Below are 24,102 nucleotides of genomic sequence, written 5' to 3'. Positions count from 1 at the left end.
ATTCATGCTCTGTCTCTCTCTGTCTCAAAAATAAATAAACGTTAAAAAATAAATAAATAAATAAAAAATAAAAAGCTCAAATAATTTATAAATACTAGAGTAAAAAGTCTTCTTAAACTCTCTCCAGGGATAATACCACTTTGGTATGTATTTTTCAGACATTTTTCTAATATTGTCTATCTGGGATACTGTAACTACTGCTTTACAACTTGCTATTCTCAGCACAGCAGTATGTTTTTTTAATTACTGGGAAAAAAAAAAAAAAAAAGACCCAGACTCTATCATTCTTTATAATTCAGCTCATTCTCAAGAGATCATGTGACAAGTCTGCCTTTAAATTCATGGCCAAACCCTAAAGAATATGCCGCCCAGAAAAGAATTCCCTAGTTCATTCACCCTCCTCCTGTCCTAGTGGACTTATTTAATAATCCTTTTCCTTTAAATATCCAATACTCCTTTCTCTTCAATCTTAGCTGATGACCTTGTTTCCTATTTCACTGAACAAAGAGAAGGAATCAAGAGAGAACGTGCACAAGTTATCATCACCACCTTTACCAACCTCTTGCATCCATCCGTATCCATATATCCATTACTATGAGAACTGTCCATTATCCTATCTAATGTACTCTCATTTCCTACTCAAGGACACCACTTCAGCAACTCTCCCCACTCTCCTGCATCATTAGTTTTTCTTTAATGCTTCATTCACATCAGTCAAACATGATGTAATATCTCCCATTAAAAAACAGTAAAAACAAAGTCCTTGTACCCATAGCCCCCCTTAAGTAACCAAACCATTTATCTGCCGTCCTCCACAACTATACTCATCAAGAGTCATCTATAGTCACTACTGTTTCCACTTCCTTCTCTCCAACTCACTCCAAACTCTTCTTCTACCACCCTGAACTCTTATCAAACTCTTCAATGACTTCTATTTTGCCGAATCCAGTGGTTACTTCTCAGCCTCATCTCAACCCATCAGCAATGATACTACTGATACTTCCTTCTTCAAAACCAGTCTCTGCTTGGCTTCCAAAACACTACTTTTGGGGTCTCCTCCTACTTTAGGCTACTCTTTTTCTCTCTTCATTTCTTAAGCTTCTCAAATTTGAAATGGCCCTGAGATCAAATTTTCTATTTATAATTACTTCTCTAGTAACCACAGTCCTACAAAACTCTAGATAAGATCTCTACACTGATGACTCCCATTTTGATCTGTGTCCTAGACCTCGCTCTTGAACTCTAGACTCATCATCTCCAGCTTGATGTCTAACAAGCATCCCAAACATAGTACAAACAAAATCCAACTCCTGATTCCACTCCCAGCCCATACTTGTGTTCAATATTCCATGTTCAGGTTCCTCAAGCCAACATCCTTGGGCCACAGTTGGTGTCTCTCCTTAATCTCAGACCTTACATGTGATCCACACCATGAAACACTACTGGCTCCATCTTCAAATTATCTCTAGAAATCAACTATAGGCATGCCTCAGACATACTGCCATTTAGTTCCAGACACTACAGTAAAGTGAGTCAAGTCAATGCTTTGGTTTTCTAGTGCATATAAAAATTTTGTTTACACTACACTATAGTATGTTAAGTATGCACTAGCATTATGTCTGAAAAAATGTACATACCTTCATTAAAAAAATACTTTATTGCTAGAAAATGCTAAACATCATCTGAGCTTTCAGCGAGTCATAATCTTTTTGTTGGTGGAGGGTCTTGCCTCAATGTTGATGGCTGCTGACTGATCAAGGGTGGTGGTTTCTGAAGGTTGGGGTGGCTGCGGCAAATTCTTAACATAAAACAACAATGAAGTTTGCCTCATAGATTGACTCTTTTTTCACTTGAACCCTTTAAAGGCCATTGTAGGGTTATTAACTGGCCTAATTTCAATATTGTTGTGTCTCAGGGAATAGGGAGGCCTGAGGAGAGAAAGATCAGGGAATAGTTGGTAAGTGGAGGAGTCAGAAAACACACAACACTTAGCAATTAAGTTCTCCATCTCATATGGGCACAGTTCATGGTGCCCCAAAACAATTATAATAGTAACATCAAAGGTTATTGATCACGGATTACCATAACAAATAAAATAACAAAAAAGTTTAAGATATTGCAAGAATTACCAACATGTTCAAAGAGACATGAAGTGAGCAAATGCTGTTGGAAAAATGCTGCTGACAGATTTGCTCCATTCAGGGTTGCCACAAACCTTCAATATATAAAAAAACAGTACCTGTGAGGTGCAATATAGTGAAGTGCAATAAAACAAGATATGCCAGTACTTTTAATTACCTTCATATGCACCTCCCAGGACTTCACTAGTTCAAGTCATTATAATCTCTCATCTAGATTTTCATAAGAGCCTCCTAATTAATCTTCCTCCTTCCCACTACAGTGTCTCTCCAAAAATGCAAAATGATCCTTTTAAAATGTAACTTAGATCCTCTTACTCTTCTCAAAACTCTCTTATGTCTTCTTTTCCAAATAGAATATAAGCTTAAGTCCTTATAAAAGCCAGTGAGGTACCATGATTTTATCCTGCGTCCACCTCCCCAATTACTCTCATCTCATCTCCCATCTCTCACCCTTGCTCGCTCTACTCCAGCCACAAAGACCTTCATATTATTTTCCAAACAACAAAATTATTTTTCTACCTCAGGGCCTTTATATTAGCTAAACCTTTGCCTACATCATTCTCCCCTTCAGCCTTTTGTCATACAGAGGTTAAAAGTCAATCATCATTGGGGTGTCTGGCTGACTCAGTTGGTTGAGCGTGCAACCTCAGCTCAGGTCACGATCTCCTGATTCATAAGTTTGAACTCTGCATCAAGCTTGCTGCTGTCAGGGAGGAGTATGCTTCAGATCCTCTGTCCCTCTCTCTCTCTGTACCTCCCCGACATGTGCTCTCTCAAAAATAAACATTTTTTGCTTAAGCCAATCATCATGGAATTATGTCAGTTTAAGCTCCTTGAGGATGAGAATCTTGCTTATAAAATTCACAACTATACACCTACAACCTAGTATACTGTGGGAGGGGAAAAAATGTTAATATTTAATCCCATTTTTAAATTGCTTTGAGCTATTTCATCACTATAAAAACAAGTCTCATCAAAACATTTACCAATTTTAGAGTACCTATAGAAGTAGATAGACAAGGTTAAATTATCCACAGAAGCCAATAACTTATGCCATACATATTTACCTTCATTTTTACAGGTTTTCTACCATGAAGCTTATTTTTAAAGTACAGAATTTGATTTTAAAATTTAGAAAATAATGAAATATGCATTGCATTACCTGAGTGAATGAGTCAACTGAGGATACAGCAGCATTGCCTACTGGAGTCTGCTGAGCCAAACTGTCCAATAATTCCACCGAAATTCCAATCTGAGCAACAGATGGAGTTCGGACAATATTCATGGCTCCAAAAGGGTGTTGGCTTCCTTCTCCTGAAAGAAATTAACATGTACCGCAAATTTCAAGTTTAACTTGTAGCCAAATTCCTTTGTAAATATGTGAAAAACCTCTGATCTACATGCACTAAAAAGTTTCGATTAAAGTTGGTCTCTTTTCACATAAATGTAAAAGGCTAGTTTTTACCAAATTAACAAAGAAAACTGGAATTTTCCCCACCAGAAAAAAGATGTTACTTCTTTAAAGCTTATTAAAACTACTGCAGCTAAAAATTAAAAGTAACAACACGATGAGAAAAATAAATGAATAAGCATGAATCACATTAAAAAATTCTCAATGCTAATTCAAAGGGAAGAATATTTTTTATGATTTTTTTAAGTTAGTTTACTGAGGGTTGATGGGAGGGTGGGAGGGAGGGGAAAGTGGGTGATGGGCATTGAGGAGGGCACCTGTTGGGATGAGCACTGGGTGTTGTATGGAAACCAATTTGACAATAAATTTCATATTAAAAAAAATATTTTGTAAGCTAGTTTTAACATTTTCTCATCACTCCACTAAATAAAGATCTTAAATTACCATTATTATTGAGAAATGACATGGTATATTTTATTAAATGTCATGTATCACTCCCACTTAACACCTGATAATGTTATCAAACAAGCAGTAAAGAAGCTTATTAATGGAAAATAACCAATAACTCTTTCCCTTTATAAATCAATGTATCATTAAGTATACTTCTGAGCCTGTAAGTGCCATCTAACTTATATGTGGAAAATATAGGCCAATTTTTTTAATCCACATATGACATAATCAGAAAAGTGAGTCTGAAGGAAAAAAAATCATACAATAGATTTTTGGATTATCTGCTGTTTTCATAGGACTATAAAATGTTTAATCAAATACTGAAGGACAAAAACCTGGGGCAACACACAGTCCTAATAACTAGAACATTCATTACAAATACCAAAACTCTCCTTAAATTTTCAAGCTTATGAATAAAAAGTTATAATGTATTTTTCTGTGATTTAAAAATACACACACACACACACACACACACACACACACACTTCTCACTAAATATGACTAGTTTAAGATAGTTTCAGTAGTTTTAAATTAACTGTTTTATCAAACTTCCATATATTTATGAATTTTCCAGATTTGTTTCTATATTTGTGGTCAGAGAACATACTTTGTATGATTTGTTTTTAAATATATCAAGATTTGTTTTGTGGCCTAATATATGGCCTATCCAAAAAACTGTTCCATGTGCACTTAAGAATGTGCATTCTGCTGTTGTTGGGAAGAATGTTCTTTGTAAGTTGGTTAGGTGTAGGAGGTTTATAGTGTTCACACTTTCTATTTCCTTGATGATCCTCTGTCTAGTCATTCTACCCATTACTGAAAGTAGGGTTAAGTTTCCAACTATAATTGTTGAACCATATTCTCCCTTCAATCCTGCCACATTTTGCTTCATGTATTTTGAAATTCTGTTGTTAGGTACAAAAAGTTTATAATTGTTATTACCTTTCCGATAGATTGACCCCTTTATCACTATATAATGTCCTTTTTTATCTCTTATAACAATTTTTTTCATACATTTATTTAGTCTGATTTTAGTCCAGCCACTCAAGCTCTTTTAGTTACTGTTTGCATGTTTAGTTACTGATGCATTTTTCATCCTTTCCTTTCAACCAATGATTGTGTCTGAATCAACAGATGGATTTTTTTTATCCATTCTGAAAACCTCTGCCTTTTAACTGAAGAATTTAATTTTGCTAGTGTACCATATTAATTCTCTTATCATTTATTTTACTATATATTTTTGCTATTTCCTTAGTCCTTGCACATCTTCATTTATAACAACCCAGTCTGGATTAAGACCAATTTAATTTCAGTAGTACACAAAAACTTTGCTCCTATATAATTTCTCTATGTGTTGTCATAAATTACACCTTTATAAATAGCATGCCCATAAACATGGGTTTATAGTTTCTTCTTTATGCAGTTGTCTTTTATATCAAATAGGGGGAAAAGGAGTTACAAACACAATATACACTACTTTTATAATTACCTACGTAGTTACATTTACCTGTGTTTTTTCTTTCATGTGAATGCAAATTACTGTCTCATGCCCTTTCTTTTCAGCCTGAAGGACTCTCTTTAGTACTTCTTGTAGGCTAAGTCTTTAAGCAATGACTCTCTGTTTTACCTGAGAATGTCATCTCTCCTTCATTTTGGATAGATAGTTTTGATAGAGAATTATTTAGTTTTTCTTTCAGTGCTTTGTCATCCCAATGCCTTTGGATTCCATTGTTTCTGATAAGAAACCAGCTGTTAATCTAAGAATCGTTGTTATTTGAGGAGCTGATTCTCTTGCCACTTTCAAAATTCTCTTTGTCTTTGACAGTTTGATTATGATAGGTTGTGGTATAGAGTTTACCCCACTTGGAGTTTATTGAACTTCTTAAGCGTGTTATGTTTTTCATCAAATTTACAAAGTTTTATCAGGGCATTATTTCTTCAAATATTCTTTCCTCCCCTCCTCTCTCCTCCTTCTCCAACTCCTATTATGCATATATTGGTATACTTGATGGCATCTCATAGGTCTCAAAGACTGTTCATTTTTCTTCTTTCAGCTCTTCAAACTAGGTATTTCAACTGACCTTTCTTTGAGTTCATTGACTCTTCCTTTGGCCTACTCAAATCTACTGAAACCATCTAGTGAACTCTTCATTTCCTACTGTTACTTTTCAGCTCCATCATTTATGTTTAGCTCCTTTTGATAACTTCTCTATTGATATTTGATGGCGCATCATTCTCCTGGTTGTTTAACTTTCAGTAAGTTCAAGGTCATAATGCTTCCTAGGGACAGTTTCTGTTCATTTCTTCTCTGAAAGGGTCTTACTTTCTTTGCATGCTTCATAAAACTTTTTATGGAAAACTGGATGTTGAATATTACAATGTTGCAAATCTAGAAATCAGATGTTTCCCCTCTTTAGGATTTACTGTTAATATATACTTTTTCGTTAATGACTTTTCTGAACCAATACTATGAAGTATTTTTTGTCGTGTGTGATCACTGACATCTCTGTTCTATTAGCTTAGTGGTCAACCAGTGATTGAACAGACATTTCCTTAAAAGCCTAGAACCCAAAAATTCTCCCAGTCTTTGAAGATGGGCTCTGTGTGTTGGGACATCCCTTTAATACTAACCAAGCAGCTTACAACTCTGCCTTAGCCCTCACTTCCAGACTACACAGAGCCCCAAAGTCAGCCAGAACAAACTTACAACCTTCTTAAGGTCCTAAGCCTGAGCTTGTGCACAGCCTGAACATGTGCACAGCCATGACTGTAAATAGTCTTTGAGATTTCCAAAAATTTCCAAGTCCAAGTCCTCAAAGCCCTTCTTCCTCAAAATATCTTATTCCCAGCCTTTCCTCTCAAGCTTTTTAGTCAGTCAATTTTTGCTCCAATTGTTGTCAGTGCCTCAGGCAGCAGTAACAAAGTATATATTTTTGACAAACACTCCCAAGGTTGTCACTTCAGTGAGATAAAGGAAAGTGTTTTCAATTAATCTTAAGGGAACCACCAGACAAACCAAAAAAATTACAGTCAACCCTTGAGCAACACAGGTTTGAACTGTGAGTCCACTTGTACATAGATTTTTTATAGTACAAATTGTAAATGCACTTTCCTTATGACTTTCTTAATATTTTCTTTTCTCTTATTTTTTCCCTAACTTATACATACAGTATATGTAACACATATAACATACAAAATACATGTTACTCAACCTTTATGAGTAAGGCTTCCAGTCAACAGTAGGCTATTAGCAGTTATATTTTTGGGGAGTCAAAAGTTATACGTGGATTTTCAACTGCACAGGAGGTACATGCCCCAACCCCCATGATGTTCAAGGGTCAACTGTAATTATAATGTGTTGTGAATGAGGTCTATTTGGCTCTCTCTGGTACCAGTACCAAGAACAAGGGCTATTATTTTCAAGGCTACCACTGAGCTGAGGAACATGGGATGGGTACAGGGTAAGTTAAAATGCCACAAAGCTTGCTGTTCTTACCTAGATGCAGTGATTTTCTTGATTAATGCTCCCCTGGTTACTACAAACTTTTGGTTACTTTCCAGAGTCCTGAAAAAGATTCTGACAGTTTTTGACAATTTTGGTTGCTGTTGCTGCTTTTATGGAGAGATGGACTTTTGAAGTTCTTTTGAAGTTTTAACTGTTTTAAACCTAGAATTATGCTAAGTTGAGAAGATGTACTGCTATTTGTCTGCATAACAGGTTCCAAAGACCTCAATCAAGGAAACCTTATACTGCCTTAGTTTTAACTACTCAGGGACGATCTGCCCAAGCAGAAAGCCTCGTCATCTCTAACCTCCTCTTTTATTGCATGCAAGCTACTGGCAAATTACTAAGTAAAACTGGCTTGAGACCCATTGTAAGAGATGGGGACTAAGGAAATATTCTGACTTCATTTTAAAGCTCTCTGGGACTAAAACAACTTAAGAGAGAAAAAACAAAACCAAAAGTCTTTGGCAATCTTTATATTTTCAAAGAGATCCACTGTGCAATGAACTCATTCTTTTATTTACTCTTATTCTCAAAATGGGCTTGACACAGTGGTTGATAACCTTTAAGTACATAGGTTCTTGTTTGTAAACCATAAAATACTGGGAAGAAACACTGAAACATAATATACAAACTTAGTGTTTAATTTTGGATCTGAATTCATGACAGCAAGAATGAAAAGAAAAACATGACCAATTATACTGAGTCTTAGTGTCAAACAGTTAAACAAAAACAGAGAAAGTAAAACATCCAACCTGGTCTTGAAGAAAAAAATTAGATAAATTCCTCAACATTCTAATAGTAAAAGCAGCAGAAAATCTTTCAAAGGTGTTTCTCAAAGTGTCCCTCTTCACTGCAAGTCAAGAGCCTAACACAAAGCACAACTCAAAAGAAGAAATTCTATGAGAAACTAGACTTTTACTGTTAGTATACAAGGAGAAGCAGTAATCATCACTTACTATCTGTGTCTAATGGAGTCTTTAAATATATATATTTTAAAAGTCATCTTACAAAAATTTCACAGGAAAATAGTGAAAAACAACTTTATTCAAATTTTTAATAAGTATTGAAATATAACAAGTCCAAATATTCATCTCCCACTAACCAGTTTTTTAAGTTTATATATAACCAAAATGAGCCACATTCTCTGAATTGTTCACTATCATGAGTAAATATGAGACATATCCATCTTATAAATCTAATAACTCCTGATTTTAAACACATCTTCTAATAGGTTCTAACTTATCATTATTTCTTCTAACAATTGCATTGTCAAAATGCAATGCTTTAAATCTTAAAATTCTGAAATATTTAATGGCTCATAATTTGTTGAAGAAAGGATGGGCATCTTCTTTGATCCACAATTTGCAAAACACTGTCATTTTTAGATTTATAAAATTATTTAGAATAATCAATCCAATTAATTTGTTTCATTTCTACACCTACTGCCTTCTAATTACCTGTATACACACCCACTTTCAGCAATGTCCACTTTTGAAGTGTCTCAATTTTAAAAGAATAACAGGAAAGAATACCAGCATACATCATTTTACTACATCTTCAAGATTTTGTCACAAAATACTGTATTTACTCCTCCTTGTTAAATAACTAAATGGGTAGGAGTACCATATTTTCTTTTGTCCTTAGAAATAAACTGCTCAATCATCAGTTTTTTAGTATGTGAAAATTCACCTAAGACAATATCATCCAAAGAATCAGTCTGAGACTTTCCTTTTATGATCAACTTCACCATCATAATTAGAGTTTAGAATGTGGCTATTTGCCTCTTTATATTCATTTTCTGATTCATACAATAATTATGAAACTTGTTCCTTGCAATTTTCTTCTCTTTGCAATTATAAACAAAATATAACAAAATATGAATTCCTAATTCTGTTCAATATAAGCAAAGAGCAGACCATAAAGATGGTGTCTCCAGTCTCCTTTTACACTTCTTAAAAGCTAAAATAATCTTTTGGATGATGCAATATGAAAACTGTAGGATAACACAATGGCAACTAAGGTACACAGGCCAAATTTGGGCCACAACCTATTCTCATATGACCTGTGAGCTAAGAATAGTTTTTACCCTTTTAAAGGGTTGTTTAAAGAAGAATATGCTACAAGGGTGCCTGGGTGGCTCAGTCAGTTAAGTATCGAACTCTTGATATCAGTTCAGAGTGTGATCTTGTAGTCATGAGATAGAGCCCCACACTGAGCATGGAGCCTGCTTGGGATTCTCTCTCCCCCTCTCTCTGCCCCACCCCTGCTCACCCACGCACACATTCTCTCAAAATAAATAAATAAACATTTTTAAAAACTAATATGCTACAAAGACCATATGTGGCCCACAAAGCTTAAAATATATACTATCTTGTTCTTTACAAAAATGTTTGCTAAAATCTGCACTAATTCCATCATCCATTTTCTTCTTCTTCTTCTTTTTTTTTTTTTTTGCATAGTTGAGAGTAACTGACAAGTAATGAATAATTCCTTGGATCAAAGAGCAAACTGTTTCATGATGGAGGAAAAATAAGGTTACTAATAACACCAAATTCATTTTAAATTTGTAAAATGGTCCAGTAGATCCATATGGTAATTGCAAGATACAATGACTTTTAAAAATATATAAGCAAATGTACTATTCTTTAGAAGACCTCTACAAAAGAATAATACTCATGAAATATCAGTCTAAGAGTTCTAAATACCCTAAAAAGGAAACTAAAAAAGTAAAAGTAGGTCCATTGGTGAAGATATGAAAGCTGTGCATGGCGACAGATGACTAAAGAAAGCACTTATGCTAAAAATAAGTACTTCATTGTAAAGTGGCATTTGAATATGACATATGCAAAAAAACTACATAAAATGGCATAATTATGCCTGCATAAAAGCCTTGTTGATATTGGATGTAAATATTTAGAAATCAGTAATCTATTTCTAAAACCTCTATGCTTCATTTCCATCGATAGCCTCACAAGCCTGAAATTACATTTTTCACTCATGCATAGTTCAAAAGCAATGTGACTATCAAAGGTTTATCAACAATAAATATTTTAACCAGATAAACATGATAATGTATCTGACATTATAATACATCTAGAATTTGCATGTCTGAAATGTAAACAAGTAATATTTACCAAGTTCATCACTTGGTAAATATTCCAGTATTTAATAAAGTCCATCATTGTGCTGTATACATTCTAAAGCACATACAGTAAAAGATACAAATGGAGCTTACAATCTAATGGGAGCAGTAACAGATACTTAATCTTTCTGAATAGGCTTCATTTTCTGGGCGATTTTTAAGATATTTCCTAGATCTTTCTATAAAAAGAAAGATTTTATAAAAAGGTAATAACCATTTCTTGAGTACCAACTATATGACAGATACTATATGCATTTGCATTTGTTATCTCTAATGCTCACAAAAACACTTGCACTATAGCTATTATGATATCCACTTTACCTGAAATCCCCTCTGAAGTTAAATAACTTGGTCAAGATTACACAGCTAGTAATTGGGTTCAAAACAGGTCTATCAAACTCTAAAGTTGATACTCATTCTAGTTCATTATCCCACCTGCTTATACCAACCCATGACATGAACTCTTCACTGATTTTTACTCATTTCTTACTTCACAATAAGCCATTCAAGAAAGCAAGTCAAGAAATGTTAGGAAGTAAAAGGTTCCCTCCCATTTTGGCTCACAAGCTCTATTTCATATCAATAGACTAATAGTATCATCTTGAACTCATGTTGTCCTTTTTAATCCCCTTGACAAGCTCAACCCAATTTTAAAACAAAAACTAGAATAAGTTTAAAAGTTTCTTTCTGGCAACTGAGCTAAATGAAATTAGAGGAGACCATATAGGTCATGTGCAGAGAAAGCCAAAGTGAGGACATTAAAATATGGCAAGCCCAAAAAGAACAGAATTATAAAGAAGAAATTCAAATGATGATTTATAATAAACTTTAAAAACATTTCTTAAAAATTCCTCTTGGGTACTAAGTCTACTAAGTCTTTCTTCACAGTTATTTTTAATGTCATGGTCATGAAAAAGAAAGACTGAGCAACTGTTCCAGTTTGAAGACTAAAGACAATTAAATGCAATGCATGATCCTAACTGGATCCTAGATGAAGGCAATAATGCCTGTTACTAAAGGCATTATTAAGAAAATTGGTAAAACTTTAATGTATACTGTATGTTACACAAGAGTATTGTATTAATCTTAAATTTTCTGAATTTGATAATTATACTATGATTACATAAGAGAATACCTTTGTATTCTGATGTATTTAGGAGTAAAGGGGCATAATATCTACAACTTATTCTCAAAAGTTTCAAGAAAAAAGAAAATACACACACACATGTATACAGATCTATATGATAAAATGTAGCAAAACTGATAAATGTTGGGAGAACAATGTAAGAAATTCTTTGTACTATTCTTGTCATTTTTCTCTAACTTTAAAATTATTTCAAAATAAAGTTGTTTTAAATCCCTAATGCAAAAAAGAATTTTTAAGTATCGGAACAGATACTTTTGGAATTTCATTTCAAACTAATACAATAAGGCCAGGGCAGAAAGACAGAAAGGTAGGTAGGTAGGTAAAATCCCACTACAAGGTGCCCAATTTACCCTGAAGTTCTAAAATATTAAAATATCACCTTTTCTCATAGTAAGAGCATTCTACAAAGCTCTACTCCATTATTTAATTCAGATAAACAAATGATCCCTCTTCTTTACACCACAGGTGATTTAAACAACTATTTCTTATTCTTCTATTAACTACAATCACATGTTAAAGTGCTACAAACAAAAAAAAAATATTTGTAAAGTTCCACGTATATTTTTACTACATCTGACCTAATGTCCTACTCCCCCACCTGCTCTTCCAATCTTGGCCTCTTCTGTTTCCCATCCTCCACATAATTCTCCACTGCAGATGTCACTGGAATTCTCCCTGACTGAGGCATTGAACCATTTCCTCATTGTCTCGTGAAACACTTTACAAATAGTTAACCTACAGAGAAAAGGAAGGTTTTAAGTTGAACTCTGTGTGTATGAAAGAGTATGTGGATGTGGTTTAAACAAACTGTTCAAATAGTATATGAACTCTACAAAGATTTACCTTTGACAGATATATGCATATTAAGTATGCATAAATGTACATAATATATATTCAGTTCTATATTTTCAGTAAGAGAAACTGCTTCCACCTTCCAAATTTAGAATCAAAATTTTAAACATTTATTTAAAAGATATTGTACTCATGCTTACAGATGATGAACCAAACCTTCTTAAAGTTAACATTACATAGCACCTCATTATTCACAGTTGTTACAGGTTTTAACAGATGTTTAAGTTATTATAAATGGGACACTTGCACTTAGTTGACCTACTATATGAATGCTGAGTTTTCTTAATCATCTTACAGTTTAATGATACTAGACAATACTTACAGAATTCAGGTAAGATAATTGAAAAAAAAAAACTCAAAAAGCACTGTGAGATCTGACAATATTAATACAAAACTAGAAAGAAATAAGTATATGTGGAAAATGGATTTCAAAGTACAGATACTTTCTATGTTAATGAAAGGATACACACATCAAAAAAAAAGAAAAAGAAAAACCACCTATCTCCCAAAAGAATTCAAAAAAATTAAAGATGCAGCCCACTGGAAAATTCCCAGTACAACCTGGACTTGATCATGAAATGCTTCTTCGACGAAAGCAAAGGTGAGTAAATAATCCTTTTGTCTCTGGTATTCAACTCTGAAAGCTATGAAAATTCTGAACTCTGAGGAATGAGGAAAATGTGCAGAGTATTTACAACAGACCTTCAGGCTTCAATTATCCAGATCTGACTCTCTCTCACATGCTATTTAAAACCTGCAATATTGGGGTGCCTGCATGGCTCAGTCAGTTGCGCATCGGACTCTTGATTTTGACACGGGTCATGATCCCAGGGTCATGGGATCAAGCCCCACATCGGGCTCCGTGCTCAGCGTGAATTCTCTCTCCCTTTTTCTCTGTCTCTCTTCCTCTGACCCTCTCCCCCATTTGCATGCTCTCTCTCTCTCAGAAAAGTATGACAAAATTAAATTAAGTTAAAATAAAATAAAACAGAGCTGCAATGTTGAATTGTGTTATGAAGAAGATAAAAATAGGAGATAAATATCTTTAATTCAAAATAAGTCACAAAATGTGATTTTTGCCACATGGTTTTTGTCATTATATTCAGAATTTCACTGAGTAGGCTGACATAGAAAGTAATACTAGAGATGAGGCCTTATAAAATGACAAGATCCAGTTTTGTAGTTGTCAAATACAGAATGTTTATTGTTAATATTAATTTATAGTACACTGTGAAAAGTTAACAGTGCATATTATAATCCCTAGAGGAAACACTAAAAATCTAATCCACCTTTGCAAAAAAAAAAACAAAAAAAACAAAAAAAAAAAAACAACAATAAAAGAAATATGGATTTAAAATAATCCAAAAGGTGGCCATAAAAACCCCAAAGAACAAGCTAAAAATTTAAACCTAGCATATCTATAATGTTAAATATTAATAGACTAAGTATTTCATTTAAAAGGCAGAGATTGAAAGAACAAGTTTTCAAAAAGCAGCACTTAACTAAATACTGTTCACAAGAAAGAGGCGCCTGGGTGGCTCAGTTGGTTGAATATCCAACTCTTGATTTCAGCTCAGTTCATGATCCCAGGGTCAGGGGATCCAGACCCAAGTCAGGCTCTGCACTGAGAATGGAGCCTGCTTAAGATTCTCTCTCCCTCTGCCCCACGCCTCCCTTCAATAAAAGAAAAAAAAAAAAAAAAAAGTAAAAATGCAGAAAAAATATAGCACATGAACACTAACCATAAGAAAGCCAAAAAAGCTATATAAATTTTAGACAAAGCCGACTTCAGACAGGAGCATTACCAGAGATAAAGGGCATTTCATATAAATGAAAGGGACAATTCATCAATCTTATACATTCATAAAACAGGAAGAGAGAACAACTGTTATGCATTTTATTTTTCTTGCCTCACTGCTCCCTTTACTACCTGTATCCAACATGGTACTCAAAGGCCTGGGCAATGCACTAAGGCAATAAAAAGAAATAAAAAGCATCCAATTTGGAAAGAAAGATGTAAAAAGACTTTTTCAAAGACATTACAATCATCTACATAAAACATCGTAGGTAGCTACTAGAATAAGGGTGTTTAACAAGATGGTCAATATATGCTACTCTTTCCTTCATTCTTTAGGGTACAAATATACAAAAATCAGTTGTGTGATAACGAAATGCTATTCAGTGAGGAGCAACAGAAACTCTCATTCCTTGCTGGTGGGAATACAAACACACACAGCCACTTTGGAAGACAGTTTGACAGATTCTTATAAAACTAAACATATTCTTACCTAAGTCCCAGCAATCACGCTTCTTGGTATTTACCCAAAGGAAACGGAAATTTCTATGCAGACAAAAACCTACACATGGATGTTTAGAGCAGCTTTATTCATAATTGATTAGGTAAATGGATAAACTGTGGTACATCCAGACAATGGAATATTTTTCAACACTAAAAAGAAATGAGCTATCGAGTGAAAAAAATCAATCTGAAAAGGCTACATACTGTATGATGTCAAATACATGACATTCTGGAAAAGGCAAAATCAGAGAGACAATAAAAAGTCAGTGGTTGCCCAGGACTCAGGGTTAGGGGAAATGTGAGATGGGCGAGATGAATAATAGGTAGATTTTTAGGACACTGAAAATACTGTGTAATATTTTAACTACAGATATACATCATTAAACATTTATCCATATACATAGAATGTACAACAAGAGTGAACCCTAAGATAAACTGGACTTTGAGTGGTTATGATGTATCAGTGGAGGTTTATCCTTGGTCAAAACAAAACAAAACAATCATTCTGGTGAATGATGTTGATAATGGGGAAGGCTATGTCTGTGTGGGGACAAGGATATATGGGAAATCTGTGTACCTTCTCTCAATTTTGTTGTAAACCTAAAACTGCTCTAAAAAGAATAAAGTCTTAAAAAAAAAAATCAGTTGTACTTCCATACATAGCAATAAAACAACTGAAATGTAAAGGATGTTCAGACTTAAGAAAAAAAAAAGCCAAAATGTCTAATAAGAAATAGGTAAATCAAACCATAATTTATCAACAAAATGTAATACTATACTATCATTTAAAACAGGTAGAAAATAAAGAACCATATCCTCTACATCAGTGTTTCTGAAAGCCTTTTAACTCATGTCATCATCTTATCCCTTTATTTCTTCTTTTTTTTTAATTTTTTTTAAGGAGGCTTCACACCAGGACAGAACCCCAGTTGGGGTTTAACTTACAACACTGAGATCAAGACCAGAGCTGAGATCAAGAGTTGACACTGAACCAGCTGAGCCACCCAGGCTCCCCTCATCCCTTTAAATAAATATTAAAAAACTCATCTTTGATGAGATCTGAGATTGAGGAGAATCAATCTTTCTAAATCTCAAGATTCTCATCAGGAAAATTAAGGAGTGGATTAAATTATTTTTAGGCCTGCCAGTCTAATATCCCATGGCTTACTCTGTTATTATACTTGGCAAGGATATGCTCTATTAGTTTTTTTTATGTAGTACCAAGTACACTGTACCTTTATCACGACTTTCTAAAAACTGCCATGAAAATCATGATCCATTATCCACATTCAGTACCCTTTCTCCGGGCTTCCTACACCATTTGTTTTAAAGGCCTTTTTAATCCAGGAATTCAGTTCCAACTTCTAGGAGTTTCTTCTACAGAAATACAGTGCTAGAAAATATGTACAAAGATATGTGTAAGAATATTTATTGTAGCATTGGTAGTAAAACAATTTAAAACAATGGAAACAACCCAAATTTCCATCAATGGGAATTGTTTAATTAAATTAGGGTATTTATTGCCATATAACATTCAACAGTTTCGAAGAGGTAGATCTATACATAATACCCCAAAATTAACAGACTCTCTTCTTTGAGCAAAATATTGTAACTTCTCTGAAATCCAGCCTCTTAAAAACCAGACACTAATAATACCTCCTTCTAGGGACTGCTGTTAAAGATTAAATAATTAATACACGTGAAAGCCTAGCTCAATGCACTATACAAACAGATATTCAATATATGTTACCTTCCTTCATCCTTCAATCATTACAAAATCTTCCTAACTGGTTTCTCTTGCTCTAATCACAACAGATTTTCCAAGCCATTTCAGACAATAACTTTCCTAAAACATCATTTAAAAAAGTATCAATCTCAGGGCACCTGGGTGCCTCAGTCAGTTAAGCATCCAACTCTTGATTTCGGCTCAGGTCATGATCTCAGGGTTGTGAGATAGAGGCCTATTGGGGTCCACACTGAGTGTGGAGCATGTTTAAAATTCTCCCTCTCTCTGCCCCTCTCCCCACTTGTGTGCATCCAGGGGGCCTGGATGGCTTAGTCGGTTAAGTGTCAAACTTCGGGTCAGGTCATGATCTCATGGTTCATGGGTTCAACCCCCACTAATAGCACAGAACCTGCTTCAGATCCTCCGTCTCCCTCCCTTTTTGCCTCTCCACTGTTCATGTTCTCGCTCGCTCTCTCTCTCAAAAATAAACATTTAAAAAAGTAAACAGTAAAAGTAAAACTAAATAAAATACAAAATATCACTTTCTTGCTAAAAACACTTGCCTAACCAGAAAAAAATTGAAACCCCATATAGCTACACCATCACACAACAGCTCCATTTTACCTTTAAAACCTTACCCCAATGACACTTCTCAGATAGGAGCCTATTATGACACGCTTCAAAGTCTGCCACCTAACTGACATTTGAATGTGCAGTGCATATTACTACCTTTCTGACTTTGATCATTTCCAAATGCAATTCTCATCCTCCTACTGCCACCCTATCCAAACCTATTCATACTTCAAATACATACTCAGTCTCATCTTCCACAAAGCCATTTTAAATTATCTCAGCTTACTAATTTGTTTCCTCTGAAAACGGTCTTGGAGTGATTTTAATATTCACACACACACATACACACACACACACACACACACACACACACACACACACACACACACTCAGATCCTAACTGAAAGCAGTCATCACTTGACGCATACATGCTAAGAATGAAGCAGATTTTCAGTTAATTAGTTGAGCAATACAACAAAGTCTAAATTACGTAAGCAGGAACTTTTTTATTTAAACAAGTATATAAACAACTATAATTGTTATAATTAATAATAAATTAATAATTTATTATTAAATGCTTAAAGTAATTCCTGGTATATTTCCCAAGCTTTCACAATGTAAATAGACAACTTGAAAATAATGGTATAGAATTAATGACTAATAGATTCCTTATGCTGTACTTTTCATCTCCATGACCTATTTTATAACTGGAAGTTTGTACCTCTTAATCCCCTTTATCCATTTTGTCCATCCCTCCACCCACCCCCCATCTTGTAACCACCAGTTTGTTCTCTATGTTTAAGAATCTGTTGGGGCACCTGGGTGGCTCAGTCGGTTAAGCATCTGACTTCAGCTCAAGTCATGATCTCACAGTTCATGAGTTCAAGCCCCATGTTGGGCTCCGTGCTGATAGCTCAGAGCCTGGAGCTGCATCAGATTCTGTGTCTCCCTCTCTCTCTGCCCCTCCCCCACTCATGCTCTGTCTGTCTGTCTCTCTCTCTCAAAAATTAATAAACATTTAAAAATTTTAAGAAAAAAAGAATCTGTTGTGTTCAGTTGTGTGGTTTTTTAAGATTCCACATATAAGTGAAATCATATGATATTTGTCTTTCTCAGCCTTATTTCTCTAAGCATAACATCCTCTAGGTCCATCCATATTATTGCAAATGGCAAGATCTCATTCTTTTTTATAGCTGAGTATTATTCTGCTGTGTGTGTGTACACTTAGACGTCTTTATACATTTATCTACTGATGGACACATGGGTTACTGCCATATGAAGCTTCCAGATGAAAAGTATAGCATAGGGAATATAGTCAGTAATGTAGCAACATTTTATGGTTAACAGATGGTAACTGCACTTATCCTGGTGAGCACTGAGTATTGTGTAGTACTCTCAAATCAATATTTATACACCTAAAATTAGTATAATATTCAATAAAAAAAAAAGAAGAATACAAGACAGTCCCTGAAAAAGGAAGTTAGAGGCACAGTGTGAAATGGGAATCAAAAAAAGCAGCAGGTATCTCAAGCCTGGACATCTACATAGCTTGAAGGGTAAAGGAGTAAATATTGAATCAACCCCTAACATGAGTGAACAGCCTAGATAAGTCAGCGTCTACTTCATTTGATGTTCTGCTTTGGTTTGATTTATAGTGTTTGGTTTCTGCTAACCAGGGGCCTTCTGTTTACAACATGAAATATTTTGTTCAATCAGAGTTGCTAATGGGGGTAAGGGGGCATAATTAAAGACACAGAAGGAGGTGCCAAAAAAGAGCAATAGAAGAAAAAACACTAGGAAATGCTTTTGAGTTTACATCACACATTATACAGCCAATAGTCACTGGAATCTCAAAGCAATATATGAAGATAGGAAAAGAAAATCATGGTATAGCCAAAGACCCATAGTACCTATGGATACTTTTAATATAAGTTCCATAAAACAAGTTTTAATTTTGTTAATATTCTTTTGTATGTGCCAATTTGAGTTGGTATACACTTCTACTAAAGAGAAGAATCTCTTTATAGAGGGAAGAATCTCTTTATATAGAACTCTCAGTATTTCAAAATTTTTACTAATTTTTTGGTTAAATATCTCTTTCACATTATAAAGACCAAGGACAGCATCTAAAGACAAAATTACAAGAGACTCATGTAAAGAAACTTCCCATATTCTCCAATTCTCTAACCACCAAATCTTATCTCCTAAGCTTGTGCTTTTTTTTTTTTTTTTTTTTTTTTTAGGATTTCTATATCCCACGTAGGTGGGGATGAAGGGAGGAAGGGAAGATTATTTTTGTTTCTTTTTTTTTTTTAATGTTTATTTATTTTTGAGACAGAGAGACAGAGCATGAATGGGGGAGGGTCAGAGGGAGGGAGACACAGAATCTGAAACAGGCTCCAGGCTCTGAGCTGTCAGCGCAGAGCCCAACGCGGGGCTCGAACTCACGGACCATGAGATCATGACCTGAGCCGAAGTCAGCTGCTTAACCGACTGAGCCACCCAGGCGCCCCTATTTTTTTTTTTTTTAATTTTTTTTTTTTTTTTTAACGTTTATTCCTTTTTCAGACAGAGAGAGACAGAGCATGAACAGGGGAGGAGCAGAGAGAGAGGGAGACACAGAATCTGAAACAGGCTCCAGGCTCTGAGCTGTCAGCACAGAGCCTGATGCGGGGCTCGAACTCATGGACCGCGAGATCATGACCTGAGCCGAAGTCGGACGCTCAACCGACCAAGCCACCCAGGCGCCCCTATTTTTGTTTCTTAACATCAAACCCTTCATTACGTATTTTCAAGTTTAGCCCTATCCTACTTGTTAACCATCACCTCCAGATTGTTCCAGAAAAATGTATTCACCATATAACTCCTTTCAGACCCCAAGAGTCACAAAGAATCTTTTCTCAATCAAAATAAAACTCACAGTAACTGGTTTCAAGACTCCCTATCAAATGCAATTCTCCCAACAGAGCTCTCTTAACCTGCCCCAACAAGGACTGTTCAGTGAAAAGTTAAGAAATCTTTCATTATCTAGCAGAAAACTGCACAGTGCCAAAGTTTCTTAAAATGAAATTTTTTGAGGGGCACCTGTGTGGATCAATCAGTTAAGCCTCCGACTCTTGATTTTGGCTCAGGTCATGATCTAACAGTTCATGAGTTTGAGCTCCACATCGGGCTCTGTGCTGACAGTGCAGAGGCTGCTTAGGATTCTCTTTCCCTCTCTCTCTGCACCCACCACCACCAACCCCCAGCTCGTGCTCTTCTCTCTCTCAAAATAAATAAACATTTTTTTTTAATGAAATTTTTTTCATACAAATTCAGCTTCATAACTTTTCAGTTCAATCACAACTGCCTGGAGGTACTTCAACACGTCTCTTTCCCACCCTGCCATGCTACTTAGCTAAGAATGCCCAATGTAATAAAACCTATACCCTTGAATATAGGGCATCTCAAAGGTTCAACAATATAGATCTATTAAAAGTCCACCTATTCTTGGGGTACTTGGGTGGCTCAATCATTTAAACGTCCAATTCCTGATTTCAGCTCAGGTCATGATCTCATGGTTTGTGGAATCAAGCCCCACATTGGGCTCTGTGCTGACAGCATGGAAGCCTGCTTGGGATTCATTCTCTCTCTCAAAATAAATAAACTTCAAAAAAAAAAGTCAACCTATTCTTTTATTTTAATAATACACCATTCCCTACTATGAATAACATCTTATTTTTATGTAAAAAGAACTCTAATACTTTAAACATCCAAAAAATGCTTTTCCAAACAACTTACTAGTAAAAAAAACCCAAAACATTTTAACAGCATTTTATCATTTGCTTAATGTTGATATGCGCTAAGTTTCTAAACATTTTAAGCTGCTTTATTTTTAATAAAATATTGTGCTTTGTCCATCATAAATACTGCTTTGAAAATTTGTTTTAATGGATAAAATTATCAATACAATTGATACAATACAATCCAATTATCATAATGGAAATAAATCCATTTTCCCTTACTGAATCAGGTTTTACTCTGGGATTAGGTTTTAGGACTATTTTACCTAACTCCACAACAGAAAACATATCTAACTTATTATTATTGTTCCAAGTATAGCAATTGAATTAACACATTTCTAATTGCTGAATATTCTCCAAATTCGATTAAATAACACAATAAGAAAATGTCTAGGTTATTATTACCCCAAAATGCTACCGGCACACCAACCTTCAACCTGTCGGGGATCACAAGAGAAAAGGGAAAAGAGAGCCAAAAGCAATGAGAAAAGGATAGACAAAAAACATTTTTCACTATTCCCCAAGGCATGTCCTGCAAGGAATAAGTGATGATCAAAAATGAAAAAGAAACACAAAATGCTGGCAAAGCTGAGGCAAAAAGAAGAGAGATAAAGGTATGCATTAAATTGACAATATAATGTGTATGTCTCCAAAAACAAACAATGGGTCCTCGTCTACTGGCTGGTGGCTAAAATTCACCTTAATGCATACAATTCTGCATATAAGCCTGCACTTTCCAACTATGCAAAAGGTTAGCAGTTAGCTGGCTACTAGCCTATTCCTATACAAAACTTACCATTTTATATTTGAGGCACTGCTATTGTGTCCCACAGGCTCCTCAAACCCAAACCAAAAACATAATCACTCTTTCCCCCAATTAGCTCTCTTCTTATACTGCTTTTTACTATAAATATTTACCAGTATCCATCTCATCTTCTAGCATGTTTAAAACTAGCAATTTTTTTTTTTTTTTAAACTCTAATTGAAGCACCTGGGTGGCTCAGTTGGCTAAGCAGCCAACTCTTGATTTTGCCTCAGGTCATGATCTCATGGGTCATGAGATTGAGCTCCGTGTCAGGCTCTGTGCTGACTGTGCAGAGCCTGCTTCCCTCTCTCTCTGTCCCTCCTCTGCTCTACATGCATGCTTTCTCTCAAAATAAATAACCATTTAAAATAAAATAAATTGAAAAACTGTAATAGTATTTAATTTCTTGTCTTTTTCTTTAGTTTTTTTAAAGTTTATTTATTTTGAGAGAGTGAGAGCATGCATGCACGAGCAGGGGAGGGGCAAAGAGAGAGAGAGAAAGAATCCCAAGCAGTCTCCACGCTGTCAGCATGTAGGCCAAAGGAGGGCTCAAACTAATGGGGCTCGAGCTCACAAACTGGGAGATCATGACCTGAGCTGAGATCAAGGGTTGGACATTTAACTGACTGAGCCACCCAGGCACCCCTCTTGTCTTTTAAAATCAATATACAAATATTTATTTATGGGGTGCCTGGGTAGCTCAGTTGTTAAGTATCTGACTTCAGCTCAGGTCATGATCTCACAATTCCTGAGTTTGAGTCCCATATTGGGTAAGCTCGAGACCCACTTTGGGAGAACTCGTGTCCCACTTCACATGAGCTCATGTCCCACTTCACGTGAGCACAAGCCACGCTTCAAGTGAGCATGAGCCCCACTTCGGGTAAAAACATGAGCCCTGGGTGAGCCCCTCTTGTCTGTCTCTCTCTCTCTGCCACATGTGGCATTCTCTCTCTCTGCTGCTCGCTCACTTGTGCCCTCCCTCTAAATAAATAAATAAATAAATAAATATTCATTTATGTATGTTTATATTTTACTTTAAAATGGAGCACTCTGGGAGTTCCCAAGTAAATACCAAAGTGAACATACTTGATAATGGATGTAGAAAAATGTGCCATTACTTTGTCTTTTTTACAAAGTGGTGCTGGAACACTTGGCTATCCATCTGAAAAAATATATACTGGACTTCAATCTATACCTTGCCCTAAACACAAAATTAATTCAAATTTGATCCCAGATATAAATATAAAATCTAAAACTAAAAAACAAGGAGAAAACCTTGGTAGCCTTGGGTTAGGAAAAAGGTTAGGAAAAGATTTCTTAGGTTCAATACTAAAAGCACAATCCATAAGAACAAACTGAAAAACTGATTTTATCAAAATTAAAAACTTCTGCTCTATGAAAGGCACTGTTAAGAGAAAAGACAAGCCAAAGACTGGGAAAAAACATTTTCAAATCACATATCTTATAAAGAACTTGCATCAAGAATACATATAGACCTCTCAAAACTCAGTAATAAAACAACCTAGTAAAATAATAGACACTTCAACAAGGAACATACAAAGACATGCAAATAAGCATATGAAAAAATGTCAGCATCATTAGTCATTAGGGAAATGCAAATTTAAAACACAATGTGGACATGATCTCATGGTCCATGAGTTCGAGCCCCATGTTGGGGTCTGTGCTGACTGACAGCTTGGAGCACAGAGCCTGCTTCAGATTCCGTGTCTCCCTGTCTCTCTCTGCCTCTCTCCTGCTTGCACTCTGTCTCTCTCTCTCAAAAATAAACCTTAAAAAAATTTTTTTTAATAAAAACAAAAAATAAAACACAATATGGGCACCAGGGTGGCTCAGTCAGTTGAGTGGCCAACTCTTGATTTTGGCTCAGGTCACGATCCCAGGGTCATGGGATTGTGTCCCACATGCTTGAGATTCTCTATCTCCCTCTGCCCTGCTCACCTTCTCTCTAAACAATCAATCAATCAATCACAATGTATACCACTCCACACAGATTAGAATAGGTGAACCGAACCAAACATTGACAAGGATGTAGAGAAACTAGAACTTTCATACACTGCTGGTTGAATGTAAAATGGAACAACCATGTTGGAAAATAGTTTGGCAGTTCAAAAAAAAATTTTTTTAATGTTTATTTATTTTTGAGAGAGAGTGAGAGTGCAAGTGGGGGAGAGGCAGAGAGAGAAGACAAAAAATCTGAAGCAGGCTCCTGGCTCTGAGCTGTCAGCGCAAAGCCTGAAGTGAGGCT

General features: G+C 35.3%; 1 protein-coding gene across 2 annotated transcripts in view; it reads right to left on the bottom strand.

Moving 5' to 3' along the window:
• HIKESHI (heat shock protein nuclear import factor hikeshi) overlaps positions 1–24,102 on the bottom strand; it is a 42,305-nt gene that overhangs the window by 5,993 nt on the left and 12,210 nt on the right. Inside the window, exons 3-4 of one of the 2 annotated variants that reach the window (XM_078433023.2) lie at positions 3,304–3,455; positions 2,120–2,215 (exon numbers count right to left, since the gene is read on the bottom strand). In XM_078433023.2, coding sequence (XP_078289149.1) covers positions 2,138–2,215; positions 3,304–3,455 — 230 coding nt within the window. In that variant the 3' untranslated portion in view covers positions 2,120–2,137. Of the gene's footprint in view, positions 1–2,119; positions 2,216–3,303; positions 3,456–24,102 lie in introns of those variants that run through there. The other variant, XM_060605423.3, reaches the window with a different exon arrangement.

This window comes from Panthera onca, chromosome D1 (genome assembly GCF_046562875.1).
Source record: "Panthera onca isolate mPanOnc1 chromosome D1, mPanOnc1 haplotype 2, whole genome shotgun sequence".
In the NCBI taxonomy this organism is placed as follows: Eukaryota; Metazoa; Chordata; class Mammalia; order Carnivora; family Felidae; genus Panthera; species Panthera onca.
Note: the sequence above shows the minus strand (reverse complement) of the source record. Positions and strands in the feature narration are given on the sequence as shown.